This window comes from Mesoplodon mirus, assembly GCF_964341445.2.
Source record: "Mesoplodon mirus genome assembly, chromosome: 12".
NCBI lineage: Eukaryota > Metazoa > Chordata > Mammalia > Artiodactyla > Ziphiidae > Mesoplodon > Mesoplodon mirus.
In genome coordinates this window covers 5,237,208-5,249,485 of record NC_138988.1, presented here as the reverse complement: position 1 = coordinate 5,249,485, position 12,278 = coordinate 5,237,208, and the positions used below count along the sequence as shown (strand labels likewise).

The window sequence follows — 12,278 nt, the reverse complement described above, 5'->3', positions numbered from 1 at the left end:
CTATATGTTTTTCATATGCCTGAATCAGGTCTCCCATATGTTCTGATCAATTCCTCAGCAATTTAAGTCAGTATGTTTGATGATCTCATAACGATGTAACCCCAGAGTACAAATCCAGGGCAGTCTGGGGTAGGGAAAGTATAAATGGTATATTTGATTAATGGTTCATGGTATATGGTTCCATCTTCAGATGGAACTTTCATTTTGACTGTGACATGTAGTCTAAACATCGTAGAAGGACATGATTTCAGAATTCTTCCATTTGGATACATAGTTGTTTCTCAAATATCCAGCATTAGGTAGAAGAAACACCCAGGTGTTGGATTGTTACGTTTTGGGAAGAAAGTTTTTGTTTTTCTATAATGATCAAGATAAACGAAGTTCCACTTATTTTGGTATTTAACAATCCCTCATTTCTAGACCATGGTTCAATCCTGCTGACGGCTCTGAAGTCTTCCTGAGTTGTCCCGAACACAATCAGCTCAGTGCCCTGTCTAGACACCACCTATAGAGGAAAGCTCTAAGCGAAAGTAAAGCAGAAATAAAGAACCAAATTCCTAAGTGATCATTGTATCAGCTACTACTTGTTTTACACTTTGAAATAGTGATGCTGGTATCTGTAGAATCTTAATAAAAATACTCTTGTATATTAATGTTGCTTCTTCAGTCAAATGGATACTCATACACATTTTTATAGTTTTTCAAAGTACAATTTCTGTTTTAAAGTCCTGCTGTCAAGATCCCTGACATTAATCATATTTTTTAAATGTGTCCTCTTTATTTTTAATAGGATAATTTAGTCATTAAGAATTTTGACTAGAGAATATTTAATATTCAAGAGCTGCTTTTCATATGAACTAAATAATAAAATAATAAGTTTAGGCTGTGCATTTTTTAAAAAAATCTGAAGTAAAGAAGAGTTGACTTATATTACTTATGAGTCATTCAGCTAGCTTTCCCCATACCATTCAGTTTGGACAAAAATAATAATTTTTATAAATATAAAAAGTTAGTGAAACCTTAGCTTTACTGATTAGGATATCCTATTATATAAATGATGGATTTTTTTCTTTTATTGAAAAAAAAGCGACAACTTTCAAAATAGTTTTTTAGCAGCTTCATAAAATGCTAGCAAAATGGCTTCACAGATTTTTGTGGCATTCAGCATTTATAAGGTAATCCTCTCCTTCCTTGTAAACAGAAGCACTATGTATGTTGCAAAAAAAGAAAAGCCTGAATGGCAAATAAATTTAAACTGCAGCATGTTACTTTTTGTTTCTTTCATCTTCTTTGTGGCGTGAGGAAAAATCACCCAAATGTTACCTTTCAGAAAATATAACAAAGTAAAAAGTCCTAAAGGAGCTGTGGTACTTATACCTGCAGGGTATTCATTACCACCCATAATCTAGCCTTCACCTCCTTTTCCCTCTGCTGCCCTTTCCACTTACATTTCAGACAAACTGCGTACTTTGCTGTTCCTGCAAAGTGCCCTGTGATAGAATACCTCTGGGGCTCTGCATATTGTGTCCTTCCGTCCCCTGTCAAAATCCTGTGTGATGCTGAAGGCCCAGTTCAAAAGCCTTCTTTTCCATCTGACTTCTAATTCCCCATTCTTCCTCTTCTGTGTTTCTTACCTTTCCTGTAGCACCACATTCTTATAAATCGAGGGAGTGATCAGACCTGTATTACCAAAAACCAAACTACTGACAGCTAAAAAGGAGAAGTTAGAGAGGGAAAAATCGGGGAGAACCATCAGAAGACCAATGCAATATTGTGATCTAAAACATTGGGAACGGTGAGAAGAAATGGCATTGAGAGAAATATCTCAGCAGTGACCAATGAATACGAGTGTCCAAGGAGAGAGGGGTTGTCAGAGATTATTTGAGGTGTCTAGTTTGGGTGATAGAGTGAATTAATCAAGAAAGGAACACAGTAAGAGGAGACAGTTTGGAGGGGAAAATGAAAAGTTTGATTTTATGTTGCATTTGAGGTATTTATGGAATATCCAGCATCCATGTGCAAAGGAACACAGGACGAAGCGCAAAATAAGGGTCCAAATCTCAGGGAAGAGAGGGCAGGAGTCATTAGCACGTTTTCTGAGTTAGAGAGAAGATCAAACTAGGAATAGCAGAATACAAGTGAAGGAAGAGGCACCCTCAAAGACGTCTGGAAAATAGCAGGCAGAAAGATAGGAGAGCCAGAAAAGCACAAACCAGTGTGAGAAAAATGTGAAATAAGAGGGTGGAGAAGGTCAACAGTGTTCACGGCAGGGAGGAAGCTGGGAGCTCAAGCAGAAAATGAGTGCTTAGAAGAGGTCCCTAGGTCTGACTGTGAGGAAGGCTTTGGATCCTTTTAAGAGCGAAGGTTTGGTGAATTTAAATGAGGAAAACTAGATTGCAGTGGGTTGGGAAGTAAATACTAAGACAGAAAGGGAAGATGACTCTTTCAATAAGTCCAGCGGTGGAGGAAAGAGCATGACGGGGAGATCATGCCAGGGTCAGAAGCTTAAACTCAGCTTAGGTGGAAAGGAAGGAGCTGATAAAGAGCGGTACATGAGAGAGAGAATAATCCATGTATATTTAGGCTCTTTTATATCTGGGATCTACTAGATGCTTCCCTTTCATCCTTGTGTCTCCCAGTCCAGCCTGTCAAGCCAGCGTCTTCCATCAAACAGGTGTTCAGTGAATGAATTAAATGTTGTCAAGTAAGACTTCAGGGTCAGGAGATGAGGCTGTCGTGTCTTGCTCATCTCGACCTTGGAAAGAAACCTAGGCAAATGTTTAAATATTCTTTACACGTAGTTTGAAAAATGTTACCCCAACTTAAAAATTACTTAATAATGGTGATAAGGCTGCTCCTTGTTTTACTTTAAAGGAGCTGGAAAATAAAGTGATAGTTATTAGGTTGTCAAATCCTGCAAAACCTCTAAATGCGCACATTTTTTTTTCCTCAAGAAAGAGAGGTGGAAAAACGTAAGTTATTGGCAACAGTCATATGAAAAGCAATAGTGTTATATAAGTCTCATTTACAGGCTACAGCTGTTGCAAAATCAACATGTTAAAAGTGGAAAACTGACCATGAGATGAAGCCTTACTCATTGTCAAAAGCCTGATATGACTGCAAGTTCACCCCTTAGATGTTAAAGGACAAAAACATTTTTAATAAGACTCAATTCATCCCCCCCCCATGTTCATTACAGCATTATTTACAATAACCAAGAAATGGAAACAACCTAAGTGTCCATTGATGAATGAAAGGATAAAAGAAGTTGTGATGTATATATCTACAGTAATGCAGTCATTCATCCTGCCGTTTCTCTTCCTGTGTAGCCATCAGGTTTGGGCGGATGCCCCAGGCCGAGAAGGAGAAGCTGTTGGCAGAGATCTCCAGTGATATCGACCAGCTGAACCCAGAGTCTGCTGATCTCCGGGCCCTGGCAAAACATTTGTATGACTCGTACATAAAGTCCTTCCCGCTGACCAAGGCAAAGGCGAGGGCGATCTTGACAGGAAAGACAACAGACAAATCAGTTAGTTCTCTTCTACTGTCTTCATTTGGGGTGGCTGGGTTTGTTGTTGCTGTTTTCCCTTTGAGTAAATGACTTACCATGTTACACACAAACACACACACACATGCGGAGTACCACTCAGCTGTTGGCTGGTACGTACCACAGGCTGAGTCTGAAACAGAGGAAAGGAAGTGTTTTCAGATAGGGTAAGTAAACATTTTGAAAAGGGAAAAACTCCTTCAAGTTCTCCTAATAAAATTTTTGAGAATAGTGTAAAAAGGTACAGGTCATCTTAACTTGAACAAATGAACTCTGACCTCCCTCATCCCACCACGCTCTTTCAGGATCCTTGTCTTTTCTTGGCATCAAAATAACTGGCCACATCTATATGCCTTCAAATAGCTCTGCTTTTCCCTGGGAAGGGCCTGACCTAGGTCTGGAAAAGGTAGTTAATCCCATTATTGTATCATTCAGAACTACTCAAATTACCTCTTAGAAGTTCTCCGTGGGGTATAAAAATACATTTCAGATATTACACCACTTTTCTTTCCTTGCAGCACTGTCCTGATTATTCCTGGGAAGTGGAAGCTCTGTCCTTTTATTGTTTGTATGAATTTTATCTTCTTGGAGGCTCTGTGCAGCCGGGCCTACCCCAGTGCATTCTCAAACATCTGCAGGCACATGGATGACCACTGTTTAGGAAACCCAGAGTGGGTTATAATGGTGATTGAGTCAAGTTTTCCAAGAAGCAAAATTCTTCCCTGATAGGAAACTGAGAAAGCTACTTGGAATTATATTAAAACAAAATATAACTGTGCCTGAATTCTGGGCCCAATTCTGCCATCAGCTTGCACTGTGACCTGGGTCACATCTCTGTACCGTAGTTTTCACAGGTAGGGTCTGACTCTGAGTATAATATCTGCAGCAGGTTCCTAGGGTAGTAAGAGCCACAGAACATTCAGAAGACACTGTCCCAGCCCTTGAAAGCCTTCTTATGCTGTCGTTTATTTTCAAATGAACCCCCGCAGGAAAGGTGTGCGATTACTGGACAGAAATGTGTAACTCTTTCCCCACTCAGTTATATTTTGGGAAAAGTTTTATCACCCGTTAATATATTTTGATGACTATCTCAGGATGGGTTTTTTTTCCCCCTTTTAGCTAAACCGTAAGAGTAGAATCAGCTAATAGAAAAAGAAAACTTTTGTGGTATATTACTGCATAAAAAGCCAAATATAAAGAAGGGCAGTAGGTTTTCTGACAGTATTATACCTGTATCCAGTTGTTTATAATTTTTTTAAATTTCTGACAGTATTACACCTGTATCCAGTTGTTTATAATTTTTTTAATTCTTGCATATTTATTATGTTCAAGACCCATGACCACCTTACAGCTGCTATTACTATCCTCTTTTTAAAGATGAGGAAACTGAAGTCCAGAGAGGTTGAACACTTTGCCCTGAGGTCACAGAGTTAGCATGTGGAAGAAGTGACACGAGAACGCAGGCCCTGTGCCTCCCACTCGGATGCGTTCTCCTCCCTGAAGCCAGTCCTGCCCATCAGCCAGCAGTGGCCAGGTTGACATAGATACTGTGAAAGTTTCACCTTGGGAAAGCATTCTGAGTTATGGTTTATTTTTATGGATATTTAGATTGGCAGGAATTTTCCACCTTGTTCTGCTGTCCCAGTACATTCACAGGAAATTTTCCTTGTGCTGTTTTGTTCTTGAATTCTAGTGAGGCGGGCTGCTGTCTTCCACAGGGCAGGGCGACGGAGTATCGGTCATAGTAAAGCTCAGTCTACGTACTCTTTAAATGAAAGAATCAGGGCACAGCAAAACAAAAGCAAATGACCTCTCCATAGTTTATTTGACTACAGAAAGTAAACCGTGTTCATTTAAAGGTAGAGAAACAAAAGGAAGATCAGGGCGACACAGCCAAATAGGGTTAACAATTGAAGGCAGCTTGCAACAGCTCGCTGAGAGCCCATGTGGGACAGGGTACCTAACCAGAGACCCTGAGCTGGGAGAGGTTTGATGACAGGGGGACAGCCCAGAGCACAGTGTCTACTCCACAGTTTGCCTTGGGCCATTTAGTTTCCAGGAACTGCTTTCTCACCTTCTTTTAATCTCCCAATCCAGACCTGCAGTCCACACTGGAAATCCTATTAATGTAATAGTACCTGAAAGATAAGAGGAAAGCATTTAAAAACCAAATTTCCTCAGTAGTCAAGATTTTAAATTTACACTCCCAGTGGCCAGCATACTGTTCTGCGTGTTACTCAGGGGCCCACAGCCCGATCCACTGTAAATCACTTTAAAAGCTCGCTCCAGTTGACTCCTTGGCTCTAAATCTTTGAGTTGAAACTAAGGTAACTGTAGGCTTTTTATGGGGTAAATAGGTATTAAGCTTTTTTAAGGGAAAGGGCTGCAAAATGCTTGATTATAGGCTTCTCAAGTTTTTCCTTTTTCCCTCTGTAGTAACTAGGACTGTGCTTTGCCCGTAATAGTTACTCAGAATGTATTTGCTTAACTGAGTTAAAAGCTGCTGCCTAGGGTTTCCCTGGTGGCGCAGTGGTTGGGAGTCCACCTGCCGATGCAGGGGACACGGGTTCGTGCCCCGGTCCGGGAAGATCCTACGTGCCGTGGAGCGGCTGGGCCCACGAGCCATGGCCGCAGAGCCTGCGCGTCCGGAGCCTGTGCTCCACAATGGGAGAGGCCACGGCAGTGAGAGGCCCGCGTACCGCAAAAAAAAAAAAAAAGCTTCTGCTATGCCCTTTGAAATTCTGGACTTTCATCAGAGGGCCTCTAACCCAAGATTTTCTCACCAACCCGGGCACTGTTAAAGATCTGGATAGAGGCAAAATTGCCTCTTGTTAGGGTCTGGGAAGGAAAAAGAGACTGGGCCAAATTAGAATAGTCCATCCCCTGATTACACAAAACTGCAATAGAATTGTTTGGCTCTCTCTTTTCTCCTTATCTTGCAAAATCAAATTAAGCACTAGTGGAAAGAAATAGTTCAGAGAGGAATATGCGAAAGGGAAAAAAAATCAAAATGTGACTTCCAGTGAGACTAGAGATTTGTTCTTTATCTTACCGTGGTCATGTTATTCATTCAATAGCATCTGTCTCAGGGCTGTTATGTTATCACTTGGCCAGGACTTTTGAAAGTTAAGATTTGCCTTGATAGGAGAAGTTTTGCAGAAGTGTGGACTCTTGAGAAGGTGGGGCATGTGGAAGAGGGGCCGTGGCTGGTGCGATAGAGCCGTTTGCGTCTCACTATACACCTTGCTTGAACTGATGTTGTTAGGGTTGGTTCAGTCAAGCCTGGGGGAGGCTACTCAGCATAGTGGATGGATGACCAGTTACCCAGAACCTTTGGGAAAGGAAATGACTTTACTGAAGAGGCCATTCTTTAAATTTATCTTCCTGCTCCTTTTAACCATTGCCTAGGGCCAGCTCCAGCATTTGCCTCCAGGCCAACCAGGGCTTCTCCCTTCCCCACTAAACTCTCTTCTATCTCTTATTCACTGGTGCCACCTTGCAGAACAGAACAGATAAATGAACAGATGAATTAACTGCCCCTTCTCCCCTCCTATCTTTTTAACTTAGATATCGTATCTTTGGGATATGATTGGCCCTACTTCCATTGTCTTGCCTCAAAGAATAATGCTTGGGAACTTTAGGCTTAGGGAAAGATGGGAAATGGACTCACAGGATGTGGATCACCGGAGAAGAAATTTTAGGAGCACTAGGCCTTTTAGCCACCCTCAGATAGGAATAGCACTGACTGTCCTCACAGTCTACTTCCCTTTCAATGGCTTGTTCCAGCCCAGCCCCTTCTTTGAGAGAACCTACTGAACTCTAAAAACTACAGATATGCTAGAGCGAGGGTGCTTATCTCCTGAAGGCAACCTGAGAACTGAATGGACTTTGGAAGTTCCCAGTGTTTGACTACTCCCCTGATGCGATGATCACACTGGGTGTGTCGCTGTCACGTGATCCCATGTTTGTTGATGAAAATAAACAGAGAGTGGTTTTCAAAAACCATCTTCAGTGCCATGGTTTGTCATAAAACAATAAATAGAAAAACCCTTGGTGTGTCTGCCAACTTTTCACTCCATATCTGAGACATGGTGAGGCCCTCCTGGCTGCACTCTGTCTGCAAATAAGGAATAAAGCTTGTTATTTGTACTATATTGGACTTTGGGTCCCAAAGCATCCCATTGCTTATGATGGATCTATGTGGAGTCACTGTTTTTATAATTACAGGAGCAAACTGGTGCCATCATAAAAACGGTTCTTCTAAATAGTGTGTGAAATATGAACCTTTCAAATAGTAAAACCAGTATTGAAATGTAAACTTCTGTGAAAACAGTTCTGTACCCATTTAAATTTTCGCATCCTAAAATTTACAAGGGCCCTCGAATCTGGTAACTCAAACTGTTGGAAAGATATCTGTCCTTTTAAATCCTACACTTAACAACTAAAAGTGTGGTCTCTTTCCCCCTTTCACTGTGGAAAAGCCTGAGTGAGCTGGAATTTGCTCCCCTGGGAAGAAAGATACCAAACAGACCCTCAGAGAAAAGAGCCTTAGGAACCACAGTATAAAGAGCAGGATGGTAGTGCTGATTTGTTTCAATGGTGACTAAAGAAGTTGGACTCCTGGAATCATTAATCCATATGTTCATATTAAAAAAATAAATTTCTTTATTTCCAATACTGTCGGGAATATAGCTAAAGATATAACAGATCTGAACCAATGGTGTTCTTTCAGACGATAAATTAAAAAGATAATATTCTATATAGTTAAGAAGAAAAGCATTTTAATTTTTTTTCATTTTTTAATGATTAGACTCAGTTGGCCAGTACCCTTGTTTGCCAGCTGAGTAACATTTTGGCCAGCAATAGACTTTTCTTTAAGAGCTGTGGCTATGTGCTGGTTCATTAGAGTGTGAATAATTCTTCGTATTAAGTTTTTATTTGTCTTAAATCTCTAAACCATGTAGGAAAACAAGATTACGTTTGAGAGACATTCAAACTTAACTTCGATCACATACAGCACTTAATTGGCATCTCTAGGAAATAATAGTTCAAAGGACACTGCCTCCAAGATCCCGGCATATAAGAGTTTAAAAGCTCCACTTCCTCCCAGAATAGTCATTGTATTTAAAAAAGCAAAAGTGGGGAAGTCATGTAGAAAGCAACAGAAAGAGAAAAGAATTAGTCATGAGTGAGGAGATCTGGTTTAGGGTTTGCTATAAATAGCTGTTTGACTTTGGAAAGTCTCGAGTTCAGTTTATTCATACATAGTCAGAGAATGATGATGTAGGTTATTTCTGAAGACCCTTTAGTTCTCTAAACCCCATGGTTCTCAACAAGAGGGAAATAGGAACGACAGGGGAGAAACCAGAAAGTTGAGGAAACCCAACCAATGCATTTTGGATTCACATTCACCCACTGGAGCTAATCAAGGAGAACCATGTGTGTCTCAGAAGATGAAAAGTCAGAAGTATAAAAAGAAAGAAGAAAGGAAGATGAAGAAGATAGGCCCTAAGAATTCAATTTTCTTCCTTGAGCCTTTGCTCTAATCTGTCAGGAAAACTAAGATTACCAGGAGAGCCCCATGGGATGGGGCACACCTTTCTCCAGGCCAGTTTTAACTCTGACCTGGTTACCAGGTGATTGAATCCTGCACTAATTTCAATCTCCCAAATTGGAGAAATCACCAGAATAATCTGTGCTTTCTTAGTTGATTTTCTCATTTATCTCCTCTAGCTTGCCATTTTATCATTCAAAGGGAGCTGTAAACTTAGAGCATTCATGTATAATCACTAAAACAACTTGTATATTAAAATGCTGACATTGTTGGACTACTAAGAAACAATATTGTTCTATCTGTCCATTCAGAACAGTAAAGTTTTATTACTCTACTTTGTTTTCATTAGTAAGCCAGCTTCCCCCATGATCTTTGCGTTATATGTAGCAGGTGTGCTATAGATCTCGAACTAATTTTAGTTATCTATAAAAACAGTCCCCTTAATCCCATCCCAGTTTTGATACATGGAGCCGTTTTTGAAAATCAAAACATATCAAAATAAATTACACTTCATGTATCTCTCCAAAGAAAACTAACTTCCTCTTACAGAAACCGTTTTGTTTCCCTGGAGAAACATTGTGTTCAAGTGCAATTTTCTTCATTCCATTCTGACCTTGTTCTGGTGTGTCCAAAATAGGAGAAATACAAGCACTTACAACAGCCAAAGGCCGACTCACCATGAAGCTAATGAAGCTTCAGGGCCTCTCCCTTGTGCTGAGCCCCTTCCAACGGCTCAAGAAAGGGCCTAAGCTCTTTATTCTTATAATTTGTATTACTGAACCCAACGGTTGTAAATGTCTTCAACAATCGTGTACATTTCAGGCCCCACAAAGCCTGGATCTATCCCTGATAACATCCTAGACATAATTAAGCATTCTTTCCTGTTAAGGAGAGATGCTTATCTAGCCATTTGATATAGTGTCTGAAGATAAATACATTGTTAGCCCCCAACTAAAAGTGTAAAATCATTAAGACCACATTTGAAGAGGATATGGTTCCTCTTAAAGTGGCAGATCATCCAGTGATATGGTGCAAGCTAATAGAGAATGTAAGGCTTCCCTTTGCTTTGTAGAAAATACAGAAACATGGAAGTGAAGTACAGTTTATGGGGAATATTTCACCAGAAGTGTAATGTTAACTTCATGATCCAAGGTAAACTCCACTGGCTGAACTCCACACGTGGTTTTAAGAGGTCAGCCCTCTGCAAAGCAGGTGGGCCACTATCTTTTCGCTGTTTCAGGATAAGGAGGTCCCAGTGTGAAATGTGGAGGTGAACTGTTTGCAGTCTAAGAATTGGTGAATTGGTGGCGAAGAAAGGCAGATCTCTGGGCAGATCGTGTCTGATCACTCTTTCAGTTTGACAGATCCGCAGGGGGGTTGAAAGAATCTATGCAGACTTCAGAAATGCACCGAAAACAGCATAATCAGCTATGACGAGGAAAAACAAAGAAATCCACCTGGGATTCATTTGCATGTCAATACCCATAATTCTCTGCCAATTCACGTTTTGAAAACGCTGAAGGGATCTTTATTTAAAAAAAAGAAAACCTGGAATGGTTTGGCATGATGGTGGGGGCTGCTGATTCCTTTCTGTGTCCTTGAGTGTTTACTGCCAGGAAATCCTGACCAATGCCGATTGCCAAGGGGTTACCAAGTCACATTGTTGTTAAATTGAGAGAGAAAATTAGCAGGATTGTGCCCTATGTGCAACTCTCACAGAATTTCGAAAACAGGAACCCGGGGCTTTATATGAGGGACAGGGGAAGTCAAGGGGAAGAGTCACAGGATGATTTATCAGGGCATAGTTCCAGATAAATTGCTTACATGGAGGTAGAAGAATTTGATGCATCCATTCTGTGCCAAGAAGCTGAGTGGTTGAGCTCATCCAAAAGTTCAAGTGGGCAGATCGAGGTAGCGTCTTTTCATATGTGAAGAGGGGATGATGTCATATCCGTTGTTTTTGGTACTCGTACAGGTACAGGGCGACTCTTCAGGTACCGTCAGATTGTCATGGCAGTAAAGAAAGCCAGGCTCTTGTTAACGTAAATTATAATACATACAAAACTCCTGGAGGACAGAAACGACCTCTCCCTAGGTTCTGTTAACGTTTTTCTCATGATTAGAATCTGGCATTCTGGAGAAACTTAGCACGTGTTAACTGATGTGACTGTTTATCCACTCCGTCCTTTCTTTCCTCTCCCGTTAATAATATCAATTTGAAGTGGGAGGGGGGGGGAGCGAAATTCCCAAAAACATAGTAAGCACTCTTCACTCCTGGTTTCCTTGAAGACTTAGAGCCACCAGGCGAGCTTACTCTTGGGTTACTAACATCTGTCCTATTTTGTGGTTTTGTATTTGCTAAACAATACAATTGAAGTGAATTTGGGGGTTTAAAAAAGTAACAATTTCTGGAATAACTCCAGTGAATGGTGTGGAAATAATAGGCAAGTTTGGAAATCTACTCAACATCGAAAACCCCTTAGTATTACTGTTATTTCCTTCAGTGTAGAATAGACCTATTAGTTCGGTGAAGGGAATTCCCTGGCGGTCCAGTGGTCAGGACTCTGCGCTTTCACTGCCAGGGCCCGGGTTCAATCCCTGGTCAGGGAACTAAGATCCCGCAAGCCATGTGGTGCAGCCAAAAAAAAAAAGTTTGGTGACGATCATAGACTCCTATAGAGATTAATAGTCAGATTCTCTGAACCAGTGGGTCTTGAAGCTGGCTACTGCTGGCACTCACTTCATCTGCTTCCTCTTGCCAACGAGGAGAGAATTCTCAGCCTCTCTGCTCAAAAGAAACTTTATTTTTAGTACATCAAAGACTTCACGTTCAGTGGACATGTAGTATGCATGCACACTCACACAGATACACATACACGCATACATCACAGACACTACATCTGAGAAATGCAACGAGCACATCCTCAAGAGAAGAGATGGAAACTTCCGATGCAATCCACTCCCCTCAGTTGAGAAATTTGAGGCCTAGGAAAGATAAATGACTTTTCTAAAGTCACGTAGTTAACCGCAGAACCAAAGCTGGAACCCAGATACCCTCAAGTCTTATTAGGGGTAACTCCTTATGGAGCTCAGTAGATCCACTATATATATAAAGTGTAGCCGCTTCTCATTCAGAGTAGCCTTGAGAATTTCACACAGACCACAAACCTTTGGCTA

General features: G+C 40.9%; 1 protein-coding gene across 1 annotated transcript in view; it reads left to right on the top strand.

The window, feature by feature from the left end:
* The window catches only part of PPARG (peroxisome proliferator activated receptor gamma), a 131,969-nt gene that overhangs the window by 101,619 nt on the left and 18,072 nt on the right, over positions 1-12,278 (top strand). The window contains exon 6 of the mRNA XM_082639406.1: positions 3,330-3,529. Within this exon, the coding sequence (XP_082495532.1) occupies positions 3,330-3,529 (200 nt within the window). The remainder of the gene's footprint in view (positions 1-3,329; positions 3,530-12,278) is intronic.